General features: G+C 40.5%; 1 protein-coding gene across 2 annotated transcripts in view; it reads right to left on the bottom strand.

The window, feature by feature from the left end:
- FAM19A4 (family with sequence similarity 19 (chemokine (C-C motif)-like), member A4) overlaps positions 1-16,459 on the bottom strand; it is a 208,312-nt gene that overhangs the window by 9,821 nt on the left and 182,032 nt on the right. For both annotated transcript variants that reach the window (XM_011947165.1, XM_011947166.1), the window contains exon 4: positions 11,361-11,516. In XM_011947165.1, the coding sequence (XP_011802555.1) occupies positions 11,361-11,516 (156 nt within the window). The remainder of the gene's footprint in view (positions 1-11,360; positions 11,517-16,459) is intronic.

Here is a 16,459-nt window from a genome sequence, read left to right as displayed (position 1 = left end):
GGTCAGGAGATCGAGACCATCCTGGCTAACACGGTGAAACCCCGTCTCTACTAAAAATACAAAAAAAAAAAAAAAAAAAAAAAAAAAAAAAAAAAAAACATTAGCCAGGCATGGTGGCAGGCGCCTGTAGTCCCAGCTACTTGGGAGGCTGAGGCAGGAGAATGGTGTGAACCTGGGAGGTGGAGCTTGCAGCGAGCCAAGAACACACCACTGCACTCCAGCCTGGGCAACAGAGCGAGACTATCTTAAAAAAAACAAGAAGAAGAAGAACTAATGCTCCACTTTCTCTTCCAAAGAATCGAAGAAGAGAGAACACTTCCAAACTCATTTAACAAGGCCCAGCATTACCTTCATACCAAAGCCAGATTAGGACACTAGAAGAAAAGAAAATTCTAGGCCAATATCCTTGATAAACGTAGATCAAAAATCCTCAACAAAACACTAGCAAACTGAATTGAACAGCCCATTAAGAGGATCCTCCACTATGATCAAGTGGGGTTTATCCTTGGGCTGCATGAATGATTAAATGTAAGTAAATCAATAAATGTGACACACCACATTAACAGAATGAAGGATAAAAATCATATGGTCATCTCCTGCAGAAAAATCATTCGACAAAATTCAACATCCATTTATGATAAAACTCTTAACAAAGATAATTTTGTACTGAAGGAATGTACTTCAACATAATAAAGGCCATATATGACAAGACGTGGATATCTACGCTCACCATTTTTATTCAATAGAATACCAAAAGTCTTAGAGCAAGCAGGTAAGAAAAAAATATAAAAGGCACTTAAAATTAGGAAGAAGTTAAATTGTCTCTGCAGACAACATGGTCTTATATATAGGAAGCCCTGAAGACTTTCTTGATAGATTTGACTCGAACTAGGCTGCCTGTGAAGTCAGAAACTCAAGTTCAAACAAAGTTTTACAAATCCTAATAGCTACTTTTTATTGAGGGCCAGGCACCCTGCTAATTTCCTTCCTGTATTTTCTAAATTAAACCTCACTACAAACCTGAGGTTAAAAATTATTTTTCAGGGCAGGGAGGTGAGGGATAAAAGATTACACATTAGGTACAGTGTATACTGCTCAGGTGAGGAGTGCATTAATATTTCAAATTACCACTAAAGAACTTACCTATGTAATAGAAGACCACTTTTTCCCCAAAAACTGTTGAAATAAAAAATATTTTTAAAAACATTTTCCTGTACTTCATAGAAATGAAAAAATTGAGGTCCAGGGGCATTAAGTGACTAGAGCAAGGTCACACAGTCTGAAAACAGTCAAACAAGCACTTGAAGAGGGGCAGTCTAATGCTACAGCCCAAGTGATAACACTTATATTCATACCTGCCTCCTTTACGCATCTACTTAGAAACAAATCCTTGTATGGAAGGAGGCAAGCCAGTGCATTCAAACAGTCTCCCAGTCAGACAAACATTACGTGGCATGATGAGAGCACAGGATAATTTCATTATTCATTGAATGGGCCAGACATTGTAGAATCTTCTCCACAAGTGGCCACATTGTCCCTGATTCTGGCCAAATATACTGAGCTACTATCTAGTGATATCCATCAAAACAAATAGTACCTAAGTCAGGTGGATTTGTGATCTCGGGTAACCACTTGCTATTTAAATCAGGCATTGCCAACACCAAGAAAGGAATCTAGCCAAATTGGTTATTTATTGTGCCAGAGACTGCCATGAAACTGGGATGGATGTACATAGCAGGTAAAGCCTAATAAAGTTATATTCTTGGCCAGGCATGATGCCTCACACCTGTAATCCTAGCACTTTGGAAGGCCTAGGCAGGCAGATCACTTGAGGTCAAGAGTTTGAGACCAGCCTGGCCAAAGTGGTGAAACCCCGCCTCTACTAAAAATGCAAAAATTCACTGGGCATGGTGGCGTACACCTGTAGTTCCAGTTACTCAGGAGGCTGAGGCCGAAGAATCACTTGAGCCTGGGAGGCAGAGGTTGCAGTGAGTCGAGATTGCGCCACTGTACTCCAGCCTGGGTGACACAGCAAGACTCTGTCTCAAAAAAAAAAAAGTTATATTTTTTGCAGCCTCAGTTTCCCCTTGCAACTTCATGGAGCTGTGTCACTTTCAAAGCACTTTTACGTACCGTTCCTCTTTTGATTGTCCCAACAACCTTCAGAAGCCAGAAGGGGGAGCCAGATAGTGCCACAAATAAAAACCAGGGCTTCCCCCAGAGTTAGGAAAGGGGTGGAGGGTGGTACTAGAATTTCTTCTTATCCAGTAGTCTTTCTACTGTATCACAATTTGCAATAATATTTTAGATTAGGAAGTACTACACAGAGTTTTACTATACTCATAGTGCTGACCATTCATTCTTGTCTGAGTACCATGGATTGGTTCCAAGTGGATATAAAAATAAATAAGAGATGGTCCCCAGCCCTCAATTTAAAATACCATCTGCAGGACTAGAAAAGTTACATAAATGTTGACAGAGCTTAGTTGTATTTACATAGAATTAGAGCTGAATTTAAAATACTTTGTCTTCAAACCTCTTCCTTAGACTAACTTTCTTCCACTCAGGAGTGAGAACCCATGTACTCTGGAAAGGTATCAGAGCTTCATGAAAGATTCAAAAGCCGTCTTGACAGGTGGCCAGAGGTCCACAACTGAAGACAGGGGCAACAGTGATGGTTCCACCTGGAAGCCAGCAGACGCATGTGGCTGAAGTGAGAGATCATCAGGCTCAGATTAGGAGGGTGTCTGGGAAGGAACTATTAGGGACTCTCGAGGAAAATTCAAGATTAGACTTGGTCTCTCAGCAGCAGAGAGCCAGGGAAGGAGTCTGAGCCAAGTAGTGCAATAAGGTAGAGAAAACTGGGTGCCAGAAGAGTTTGAGAAGAACGAACTCTAAAACAGAAGAGCAACTGAGGTGGGAGTGAAGTGAGAAATTGCGGAATAAATTCCCTGTGGAGAAAGAGAATGAATCAGATAATCTCAACCTTTCAGCAGAGAAATGCCAGACAGCACTTACTTACTGAACCCCGTGGGGACACAAGGTACTTCCGATGCCAAAACCTTGAAAAGGAGCTGGAGGGGGGAATAAAAATGACAGATCCGGATGTATATCACAGAAAAATATGCCACTTCTTAACTACAGAAAAAAAATCAGCATTTACCTAGTGTTTAGGGATTTAAATTAAAAAATTTAAAAAGGAAGCACGAAAGACCAAGACAAAACTCTTATGAGATTATCTACCAGGTTTTTCGTTTAATTGGAAAATATGGAGTGATGCTTTCTTCTAAAAACAGATTTGCCTCAGACTCCTTAAAATAGCAAGCTGCCCTGAAATGTAAAGGAGTCCTATTTGCAAATATACATTTTCCTGTCTCACAGAATAATACATTGTGAGGTGCCCCTATTCGTCAATGTGTTACCCATGATGGAGTTTCTTTGTGAAAGGCTTTATGGCAAGTGCTCTCTCAGAAATGACAGACGTAAAAGGAAACACCACAATAATCAAAATACACATTGCAAATTCCGTTATGAGTTAAGGATTGACTGACAATCCTTAGAAACTGACAGCAAAGGTAAGAACCCACTGAGAGCTCGACCTGACAGAGAATAAGGTGATTAAACAGCCAGGAAATGTAAGCTTCGAGTGCACCTTCAGCCTCACTAGCAGGGACAAAGGACTCAGAAGTAGGATTTTTATTAAAGTTACTGGTAAGAACATCTGCCCACTTTACTGAGCCTTGTATCCACAGGAAAATAAGTTTGTAGGAGGCATAGATATTTTTTTCCTCTTAAAAAATATCATAATACACTTTAAATGAGAAAGTGTCTTGTCACTTCTATTTTTAAAGTAAAATTCTTTTAAAAGCCCCATGCTTCCTGACTTACGAAAACACATAATACCCCTATCTTCAAGCTGCCAACCTGTAATGAATTTCCAGTTTTATGCAGAAAGAAAAAAAAAAAATAAAAAGACAGTGAAGCCCTCCCTGGTTTTGTGGTAGCGACTGGTATATTCTACAATGCTGCTGTCGAGGTGAACATTTCATGTGATAATTAGCTGTTTTGCTTCTGGTACATTATCCTTACTCTCTACTGTATAAAATGAGTTTTATTTTGTATCTCTTGTCCCAAAGAAACATCACTTGGTTAAACAGAACACAATTATATATATATACAGTTACTTAGATAAGCCAGACTTCAAATTATAACCAAGAACATGCTCACTTTTCATGAGTTGGACTCTTACTTGTTGATTTAGTTTAGCTGTATTTACATGGTGTGATGGTTAATATTATTAAGTGTAAACTTGAGTGGATTACAGGATGCAAAGTATTGTTCCTGGGTATGCCTGTGAGGTGTTGCCAAAGGAGATTAACATTTGAGTTATTAGACTAGGAAAGGCAGACCCACCCTTAATCTGGGTGGGCACCATCTAATCAGCTGTCAGCACAGCTAGGATAAAAGCAGGAAGAGGAACGTGGAAGGGCTAGACTGGCTAAGTCTTCTGGCCTCCATCTTTCTCCTGTGCTGAATGCTTCCTGCCCTCAAACATTAGACTCTAAGCTCTTCAGCTCTTGGACTTATACCAGTGGTTTCCCAGGGGCTCTGGGCTCTCAGGCCTTCAGCCATAGGCTGAAGGCTGCACTGTTGGCTTCCCTATTTTTGAGGTTTTGGCTTCCTTGCTTCTCAGCTTGCAGACAGCCAACTGTGGGAATTCACCTTGTTACTGTGTGAGTTAATACTCCTAATAAACTCCCCTTCATATATACATCTATCCTATTAGTCCTGTACCTCGAGAGAACCCTACTACATGTGGTGAAGGATATTCTAAAGAAAAGTGTATGTTTCTACTGCAACTATGAACAGAAAAATTAAGAAAACATCTTCCTAGAATATATGCCTTATAGAATATGCTCCAAGATTTTAACACTTTGTCTTCAGTTATTTCAATCATATTACTATTTTAAGACTCTGTGTTATTTAAAAATTAAGCCATTAACTTTTATATGTCGTGTTAAGAAAAGAAGCCACACCAACTTGACCCAGCTAACAGGCATAAGAGCAGTAGTTAGAGTACTATTTTTTTCAAGGAATCTTACTTGTTCACACATTCTGCAAACAACACAATATTGTTAGTTCCACAAAGTACACAGAGTACTGAGTCAGTGCATGAGTACACATACACTGATCTTTTGTGATCCAGGTTTGTCCTCTCTACTAAATGCAGACCCACACAAGCATATCCACATATATTGAGGACCTCTAAGTCAAGGTTTCTCAACCTCAACAGTATTGACATTTCAACCTGGTTATTTATCATGGCGGTCAGTCCTGTGCATTGTAAGATGTAAGGCAGAACTTCCGGCCTCTACATGCTAGACACCAGTAGCACCCTCTCCCAGCTGTCTTGAGACAATGTCACATATCCCCAAGGGGGCAAAATCACCCCTGGTTGAGAAACATGGATTTACAGTTTAAAGAAATACTAACTCAAAATGAGAGGTTGTGCTAGTTCATCCTCTCGCAGGATTGTGCTAGATTCTCTAGCAGGTTGTGCTAGACCTGCTCAAAGCTCAGACTTAAGAAAATAATTCTAATCCATCATAAACACCATGCCACCTCTATTTTATGTCTTCCTCCCTGCCCCTACTATGGGTGATTCCATGAATCTAAAGTTTTTGCACACCCACTTGTGAGTTTTCTCTCTCTGTCTCTCAAACACACACACTGATACGGTTTGGCTGTGCCCCCCACCCAAATCTCATCTTGAATTGTAGCTCATACAAGCCCCATGTTTCATGGGAGGACCTGGTGCAAGGTATTTGAATCATGGGGGTGGGTTTTTTTTCTTCCCCATGCTGTTCTTGTAATAGTGAATAAATCTCAGAAGATCTGATGGTTTTATAAAGGGCGGTTCCCCTGCACACACTGTCCTGCCTACTGCCATGTAAGACATGCCATTGTTCCTCCTACACCTTACACCATGATTGTGAGGCCCCCCCAGCCACGTGGAACTGTGAGTCCATTAAACCTCTTTTGCTTTATAAATTACCCCTTCTCGGGTATGTCTTTATTAGCAGTGTGAGAACAGAATAGTACACACACATGCATGCACACACACACAAATCCTGACTGACTGTGAGCTCACCATGAAACCTATGCTGACAAGGTGACCTGTCAAATTTAGGTATCACATTTTTTCTTATCGGGAATCTTACAGTACTTTATAGAAACTTTGTTCATAACACTTCATACTCTTTCTTATTGGCACACTCTCTTAAAATGCAAATTCCCAGAAGGCAGGAATTAAATCCTAAAATTTGACTTATTCTAAGGCCTCTCATATCAAGGGTTCGGTTTACCTTTCCAGTTTTGTTTTCTACTGTTTCCAAGCCAGACCAAGCTACTTCTAGTTCCCGAGTTAGCCCCACTCACTCTCATATGCTTTGTGCTGCCTCGTTGCCTAACTCCCTCCACCATCAAATCCTTCTACCTACTAAATTCAGACCCATTGCTTCTCAAGGGGCAGCATCCCTGACCACCTCTCTCTTCTCCTTTTGAGTCCTTCATTAATAAAAGTTTGTTTCTCTGAACTAGTAAACTCAGAGTTCCTTGAAATCAGAACCTCAGTCTCTTTCTCATACTTCCATCTGGCATGTAGGACAGGTCAGACACAAAGGTGCCAAATTAAAACGATGAATGAACCAACATATACAACATACATATCCTCCCAACTCCCAAAGTGTTTTGGTAAAATCCTCTCTCTCTGTCATTCACATGTCTGCACTGAGAAAAATATCTTTTAAGTGGAAGGAGAACATGCCCAGTAAAAAAATCCCAATGAAAACACATTGTAAAGACAGACCCTATGTCTCATCACACAGCCCATAAAGCCATGAAAGTTGTCTGCAGTCCAAACAGTAACTCTCCTTCTTAACTAAATGAATTCTGACGTCTTGAAAAAGTGGGCTGGGTGCAGTGGCTCACGCCTGTAATCCCAGCACTTGGGGAGGCTGAGGCAGGCAGATCATGAGGTCAGGAGATCGAGACCATCCTGGCTAGCACGGTGAAACCCTGTTTCTACTAAAAGTACAAAAAAATTAGCCAGGCATGGTGGCACACACCCGTAGTCCCAGCTGCTCGGGAGACTGAGACAGGAGAATTGCTTGAACCCAGGAGGCAGAGTTTGCAGTAAGCAAAGATCATGCCACTGTACTCCAGCCTGGGTGACAAAGCGAGACTCTGTCTCAAAAAAAAAAAAAAAAAAAAGTGATGGGGCATCAAAAAAATTTTTAAATAGCTTTGAAAAGTAACTACTTTCTATTTCCGAGCTTTTGTTTTATTAATCTTTTAAACCCAATGTTTAGAAACCATTCGTTTTGACAAAATAAACTTCCTTGTACTACACATTTGTCTCATTTTATCATAAAACCATTCAGCATTAGCTCCATAGAGCAGTATTTTGATAAATGTGTGGAAGATAGTTTCCACCGTAAAACAGACCTGTGTATGCCAGCCGAAGACTCAAAAAGAAGAAAGCTTACCAGCTGAATAGCTGTCTGTTTTAGGACCCAAGTAACCATCGCCTTACAATCAAATAATTCCCTGTCCCATCTCCCAAATCCCCAATGTATATTAAAGACCCACTTCAATAACTCAGGGGAGGTTTCATAAGTTAATTATAACAAAAAAGTTTGGTAGAAGGGGAACAGCTAATTCTTTTCCCTGTTTATATAACATAATCTATGGTTTTACAGAAAAGCAATGAAAACACTAGATAAGTATCTGTGGTGTGGATTAACAGAAATGCAAAAGGACATTCCAATTCCTATGTCAGCATTAATTAGTGCCCCATGCCAACATCTTCTTGCCTTTGTTTTAATTTAAATGTAAATTCAGGTGAATTTTATATTTTAGATCCTTTCTATTCTTATTGACAAATAAGATAAGAGGAACATATCAGCAGAGGATAGGTCTTCTCCACATGCCAATTAAGGGCATGATACTGCATAATTATTATGGGATAAAGATTAAGCAGGCAAAGCTAAAAAGCCCTAATGGAAACATATTCAGATAAGGAAGAGATCAAAGAGAGATGAAATCAGACATACATCCCAACCAAAGCTTAAACTGCCTGCACTTCTCAGTGACTTTGATACCATAAACATTTATTGAACACCGACTGTTTGCCAGATAATGTTAGGTATAGGAGACACAAGTTGAAAGACCTAGTCTCACCTTTCAGGGTGTTGGTACTTTCTGACCACAAATGTTGCACACAAGTTACATGTTTACATCAAGCATAACCTGCACTGTCCACTGTGAAGCTTTGAGCCACAAGTCCCTATTAAATCTAAATTTACACTAGCCACATTTCAAATGCTCCATAGCCATGGGTGGCTAATGGCTACTAGCCACACTGGACATATACATCATCACATATAGATATAGATATCCATCTACACAGGTTATCTCCGTAAATATATATAGAGGGAACAAGTGCATCATCACAGAGAGTTCTAGTAGACAGCATATACAACATATGCTGCATAGACTCTGCTCAGATGCTCCATGATTGGTCCATATCACACTTCCTATGACACTAGGGAAACCATTTAGTTAACCTGCGAGTCTGTTTTGCCATAAACACAACCAAAATGTCCATCAATAAAGGAATAGTGACCAGGTGTAATGGCTCACAACTGTAATCCCAACACTTTGGGAGGCCGAGGTAGGAGGATTGCTTGAGCTCAAGAGTTCAAGGCAGCAGTGAGTTATGATTGATCATGCCACTGCACTACAACCTAGATGACAGAGCAAGACCCCATAGTTTTTAAAAAGGAAGAAGAATGGCTAAATAATGATGGCCTATCCATACATGGAATGCTACGGAGCAATTGAAAACGCCCAGTTAGATCAATATGTACCAGCACACAAAGATTTCTGCAACCTAATACTGATAGGAATAAAGCAGGATGAGTGAAATATCCAATGTGATAGCATTTGTGTAAAACACACACTCACACTGAAATCTACCACTGTTTCCTACAAACCTAGCTCCAAATACACAAATATACAGAAATATATTGACCAAACACATAAATGTAGTTACTTCTAGGGTGGTGGCCAAAGGGGATTTGCCCATACATAAATTTAAAACAAGATAGTCTGGGGTAAGGTATTCATATTTTCTTTATTAAGATAAAGATACTAATAGTCATCACTGCCCTATCAGTACTTTTTAAGTGCTTTGAATATTGTAAAACATTATTCTGGGTTAGACAGAATATAAAAAGAGTTTGTTAGAAGACATTTAAGGCCTACAGAGGCAAGCAAACACATTGCCCGTAGAGAACAATCTGTGATTAGCAAAGTCCATTCTCCACTGTACTAAAACTTCTATCATGGGCCAGCCAATGGGGAAAGATGAAAGTAAGAGACCATGTCTCTGTCCACAAACTGTTTACATACTAACTGGAAGGCATACGTTTTTACAATAACATGGGCTGAATGTCATGAACTGGAAATCCAAGCTGATACAAGAACTTACAAGAGATTTGAAAGGAGAATAAGAAGAATTAAGCAGACCAGGTGTGTTTTATGGGGAGGAGGGCAATGATTCAGGCAAGGGATGTAAATTGGTAATGTGCAGAAATGAAAAGAAATGGGAAGAACTCTGGATTGCCTAGGGTAGAGTACTTGAAAGAGAACTGAGACACAGATCTTGCAGGGCTCTGCAAGCCATGGTAAAGAACTTGGAGTTTATCTTAAAGACAATGGGAAGACACTAAAGTGTGGTCTTCAGTGTGGGAGTGACATAATCCATTCTGTTTGTGTAGATCATTCTGGCTACAGGACTGAAAGTGGAAGCAGAGATGTGGCACACTCAGCAAGATCTAAGGGTGACCCCTAGACTGTGGAGATAACAGTGGGGATGGAGAAAAGTGGGCTGATTTGAGAGACAGCCAGGTGAAAGAATGGTTGTGATTTGGATTCAATTAATAGAGATGATAAATACATTAGACTTCCCCAGCTGGAGGTGTAGAAACTCCGTGTATTTCTTAAAGGAAATTTTAAAATGCCATTTTTTTAATGTTAAAGATCTTCATCTTTTCTTATAGGTTCACAATCCTTTATCAATAATCCCCAAATCCAAAAAGCTCTGGGAATTGAAAGGTTTTCTGTAAGATGACAGCAAACCAGACTTGAATTAACAAGTTCTTTATCCAGCGTTATCCCATCCTGCATGAATATCTGCACATTTCACTGCAGATATAGTAATATTTCTATGATTATGGGGGGCAAGTGGAGAGTACATTAGGTCTGTAAGGTAATAGATGGTATATGTGCTATGTTACCCACAAGAAATATGAGCAAATTCTGAATTCAGCAACACATTTGGCCCCCAAAGTTTCTGATAAAGAACTGTAGGTGAAAATGTTCCACTTTCACTTTCCTGCTTTTAAAGGTGGCTGAGATGGTGCTGATACATATATGCCACTGTAACCACACAGCCCATATAGTTGTGTAATGTCTATGTGTGTGTTTGGTAGGGGGAATGGGATGCAGGTAAATCAGCCGTTCTTGTTCACTGTGCAATATGATCTGGAGTTAAGAATGTGTGTGTGTTTTAACTGCTGACCTTCAGACATGCATCAAATGAGACTGGAAATGTTCATTTTCAGGAAGGTTTGTGACACTGCAGAGCAACTGATACAGACTAACCCCGTGTATCTGTTCCCCTGGGGACTGACACTTGTTTCTAACATGGCGTCTGCTGGAAGAAGCCAGGGGTATCAAAAGAAATCAGTCCCAGGCTTCCATCTACAACCATTGGCACAGCACTGTGCTAGGGGATTTGGAGATTACAAATGAATGATACATGATTCCAAACTATTCCCAGGGAAGCTGTTCCAAAGAGAATGTCCTATAAATGTCTGTTAAAATGATAAACTAGAAATAAAAGAGAGGATACTAATCTATGACACCAAGCATGAAGTGAGAAAGTCATGCTGCTAATTTTGAGTACAGAATATAAGAGGAGGGAGAACAGGGCATCTGTGGAAACATTTGCTTTGGTGAGTGAGATCTGGAGACAGGTGAGCAAAAGGAATTGATGCACGTCTTCCCAATTGCCGTATAATACAACTCTCCATTGGTACCCCTTGAGGGACATTATTGAAGACTTACCTTACCATCAAGACATTTTTGGAGTTGTATTTATGTTCACTTTGGATTGACACTGATCTCAAAGCAACCCTAGGTTTCTTTGGGTTGCAAAGGCAGCAAAGTAGGGAAATTCCTGGGGGGTTTTGACCTTTTTGAAATATCAGAGATACTGACCAGAGAGGTCTTACCTTCAACACAAGAAGGTTGAGCCCGAGTTGTGCCGGCCACCTGTCCCGGGAAGCAAGAGCACTTGACCGTTTGTGACCGCTCTTCTATGCGGTTCTTATTGCAGCACCTGTGCACAGCGACCACCTCACAGGTACCCTGCTTGATTTGGTGGTGACCTAGTAGATAATGGGGGGAGAAAAATAAACCCAGTGCTGTTAGAAGGAAATGACACCACCAAAACCAGAACGATGCTATGATGACATTTTCCAGCTTCCTGGGCTATGCTTATGAGTCTTTATAACATTTTATTTTGATAACATGTCATTTCAAATTTATATAAAGGTGGTGAGAAGAATGCAAAAAGCTTCTGTGAACCTGTGGTAGGCAGAAATGAGGCCTCCAGGATCATCAACCCCTGGGGTCACACTCATGGTTATGTCACATTAATTACATGACAAAGGAGATTTTGCAGATGTGACTGAGATTAATTGATTTTTTGTTTTTGAGAGGGAGTCTCAGTCTGTCACTGAGATTGGAGTGCTGTGGTGTGAACTCGGCTCATTGCAACCTCCACCTCCTGGGTTCAAGCGATTTTCCTGCCTCAGCCTCCCGAGTAGCTGGGATTACAGGTGTGTGCCACCATGCCTGGCTAATTTTTGTATTTTTAGTAGAGACAGGGTTTCACAATGTTGGCCAGGCTGGTCTCAAACTCCTGACCTCAAGTGATCTGCCTGCCTTGGCCTCCCAAAGTGCTGGGATTACAGGCGTGAGCCACCATGACTGGCCAACTGGTTGATTTTAAGAGAGGGAGCATAGCCTGGATTATCCAGATCAGGCCATTCAGGGCTCAAATGAGCCCTGAAAAGCAAACAGATGAAGAGCTCCAGGTGCCATTGCTGGCTTGAAGATGGAGGGGCCACACGTCAAGGAAATGGAGATCTCAGTCCTACAACCTCAAGAAATGCCAATAACCAGAGTGAGCCTGGATGCTGATTCTCCCCCAGAGCCTCCCCATAAAGGAATGCAGCCTGCTCATACCTTGAATTTAACCAGATGGTGAGATGCTGGGCAGAGATTCCAGCCAGGCAGTGCTAGGCTTCTGACCTGCAGAAACATGCTCCTAAATGTGTGGTACTTGGTTATTAGTTGGCAATTGCTGCTGTAACAGACTTCACCCAGGTTCACCAGCTAATATGTGGCCCCATTTGCTTTATCATTCACTCTCTCATGGTTTTCTAAGCCACTTGAGAGTAAATTTCAGACATGATGCCCCTTTACCCCTAACTACTTCACTGTGTATTTTCTAAAATCAAAGATATAAGGTTACATAATGATTAAAGATAGAAAATTTGACATGACACAACGCTACTATGTAATGTACAATCTATATTCAAATTTTGCCAATATCCCAATAATGCCTTTTATAGCTATTTTCCCCCTGCTCAGAATCCAATCAAGGTGCATGTATTGCATTCAATTGTCACATTTCATTAGCCTCCTTTATTCAGAAACTCCTCCTCAGTCTTTCTTTCTTGACCTTGACATTTTTCAAGAGTTACATGCCAATTATTTTGCAGAATGTCTCTCAGTTTGGATTTGTATGATGCTTCTTCTTGATTAGATTCAAGCAATGCATCTTTAGCAGGTTGTCCCAGAAGTGATTCTATATTCTTAGTGCATCATATCAGGAAGTACCCAAGGTCCTTTCATCCCATCATCAGTGCTATTACCTTTAATTAAATGGTTAGGATGGTATCTGTCAGGCTTTTCCATTGTAAAGGTATTAATTTTCCCTTTATGTTAGTAAGCATTTTGAGGGAAATATATTAGTGAGACTATGAATATATCCCATTCTTTATCCAACTTTCACCTACTAGTTTTAGTATCCATTGATGATTTCCACCTGAATCCATTATCAATATGATAGTTGTAAGACTGATTCTATGTTAATGTTCAAATCATCCCAGATCTGGGCAGGAGGAGACCCTTCCAATTGTCTCAGATCTAGGCAGGAGGAGCTGTGTCATATTCTCATATTCTTTGAGAACTTACTAACCTTCTGACCCTCAAGAAGTTCCAGACTTACCTGGCATTTTCCCTGCCCCCATAATTTCTTCAAGAATCCTTGATTACTTTTCATGGGGCTTCAGACTTAGAAACCTGAATCTCAGTGTGTAGGTTTACTCATCACAATTAGGGAGTGACTCAGGCCCTTTCAGCAAATAGGTCAAGGAAGTATGTGTGCAGGTACAGCATAAGTACACACTGACATCTCCGGTTCCAATCTAGCACCACAGTTTCTTGCTACGCTCCCATCACCAACCACCTGAATTCCATCATCCTATGATAAACAAAGGAGTTTCTGTATTGCACATGTACTTAAGGGTAATTTACATTGGAATCCATTTATCAGTTAGGAGTCTTTTGTTAGAACAACAGAAACTGATTTGAGCTAACGTAATGCAAAGAGGCTTTACTGGAAGATCAGGAGTTTGTAGAACGAAGAGTGTAGCTAACCATAAGTGGAACTACTCTCATGGCTTTACCTGAGTAAGTAATTCCACTCAATCTGTCATGCTGCTCCACAAGTCAGTTCTAGGAAAGGGTGCATCTGACTGGCCTGACTTAGGTCACATGTCAACTGTGGCAGCCACCCTCTAAGATGCTCCCTTGTCATCCCCACCACCAAGTATTCACAGGTTTGTGCAGTCCCTTCCCACATGGTACCAGGGTTGGTCTGAGCAAAAGCATGCAGCAGATGTGCTGGTTTGTCCAAAATTAGGTGGCTGTCCTCTCCAGGCCCTCAGATCACTCATTCTGGGGAAACCCTGGCATGAGCAGCCCTACAGACAGGCCTAGGTGGTGAGAAACGGAAGTGTCCTGACAACAGCCGTGTCAGTAAACTTACAAACAGATCCCTTGCGTGGGCCCCTCCCACATTAAACCAGATTCACAAACATTCTGTGTGACAACAGAATACCACAGCAGAAGTGATGGTTTGCCATGTACATGATTAGGTGATAAGACAATGGCACGCTCACTCACGTATTCATCTGTTCTGGGGAAACCATGTTGTGAGCAGCTCTAGTTAGAGGCCCACATAGCCAGGAACTACAGTCTACTGCCATTGGTCACATGGGTAAGTGTGGAAGTGGATCCTACAGCCCAGCCAACAGCATAACTACACCCTCATGGGAAATCCTGAGCCAGAACCACCCAGCCAAGCCACTCCCAGATTCCTGATGCTCAGAAGCTGTGTGTGAGATAACAATGTCTGTTGATTGTTTCAGGTTTTCAAGATTTGGGGTAATTTGTTACACAGCAGTAGATAACTAATACACCAACTCTGGCTATACCAGGCTGGAGAGACTTACCTTTGCTCTAATAAAAATAACATAAACAAGATTGTAGAGGTTCTGTTCAGAAATTATTAAGGAAAGACAACTTTTTCAAGTACCCTCAAGTGTGCTCATGATTTTCAGATACATCCATTTACATGGAAATTGTTATGTGAATTGTAAGCAATTTCATCTACACATTAAAAGAGGTCTCCCTGAGGATTCCCACCGGTACATGCCTGGTTTCTGTTGATGCACATGTTTCAAAATAAAACCAATTTCAAAATATTCCATGATTCAGACTTTTTATCCATAAAGACAGGCTTTCCAAACAACAACCTCTATATTATTCTGAATGTTTTCTGGACTAATCTTGTCACGCCATCTTCAATGTTGATGGCAGGAAAATTCAATTACTGGTGAGAACAAATGCTAAGGCAGACAGAACCAGTACCCAGAGAATCAAACTACCAGCAAGAGAGAAAGTTTTCAATCTACTACTTAAGAAAGCATGAATATGGAGAAGTGATTAAAATGATAAACCTAATCAAATGTTCATAACAAGAGCATTGATTTCCCATAGGTAGTTGTATACAACTGTAAAATTAAATAAATAGTAATTATAATGTCAGTAAAATACTATGAAACTTTAGCACTGAGTGAGCAGAAAAGTAAGGGCTGGGAAAGGTTGGAGGGGAGATCCTGTCTTTGGTTCCAATTGCAAATCAGCAACTTTCAGTCAAACATTCCCTGGCAGCTAATGACTAGCTATGAGCAAGGGCCAGGAGGAGTCATTCACAGTTCTCTCTCAGGAAATGTCCTCCCATTGGTCACTGTCTCAGTCTGCTTGGGCTGTCATAACAAAATACCATAGACTTGGTGGCTTAAACAACAGAAATGTATTTTCTCACAGTTCTGGAGACTGGGAGTCTAAACTTAAGATGTCAGCCTGTACAGTTCTTGGTGAGAGCTCTCTTCCTGGCTTGCAGACAGTCACCTTCTTGCTGTGTCCTCACATGGAGAACAGAACAAGCTCTGGTGTCTCTTCCTCTTTTTATAAGGACACCAGTCCTGTCAGATTAAGGCCATGCCCTTAAATGACCTCATTTACTCTTTATTACCACCTCACAGGTCCTCTCTCCAAATATAATCACATTTGGAGTTAGGACTTCAGCATATGAATGTTGAAAGGATACAGACATTCAGTCCATAACAAACCATCATGCCTTGGTTAGATTACTAAATGACCCTTGAGTCTGTAATGAAAGCAGCTTTAAACGCCACTAAGAAAATGAAAAATATATGTGTCAGTAACTTCTCGGAGCAGTCAAGAAACGATCTGGACGTTCAGTAATGCTATGATTTACTTAGAACTCTGTTGCTATATAACCATCCACAAGTACAAATGGATTCTTTTCTCTTCAAACTTAGGACTGGGCCACACTGCCCTGAATTATCAGCTTGCCTGAACCAGAATTTTAATTATTTATACAGCACCAACTATTGTACTTCACTGATTTTAAAATACATTTTTTTCACCTTTTAACACTTCAGGAGGTGACATAACTAATAGCACCTTATAATTATAATTGGCACGGCTTTTCCTTCTTAGGAATACACACAAAAGTGGTATATCTCGCAACTGATGGCGTCTTAGATTTGATAAAATCCAGGTTTTAGGTACTGTTTGAATTTTTTTTTAAACAAGTATCATCCTGCGCAATCTTATAAAAATGCTATGGGGTAGGTATTATTTTTTACTCTGATTTTATCTTTAAGAA

Source organism: Colobus angolensis, unplaced genomic scaffold (assembly GCF_000951035.1).
Source record: "Colobus angolensis palliatus isolate OR3802 unplaced genomic scaffold, Cang.pa_1.0 Scaffold26, whole genome shotgun sequence".
NCBI classification, from domain to species: Eukaryota; Metazoa; Chordata; class Mammalia; order Primates; family Cercopithecidae; genus Colobus; species Colobus angolensis.
This window is presented reverse-complemented; position numbering and strand designations above follow the sequence as displayed.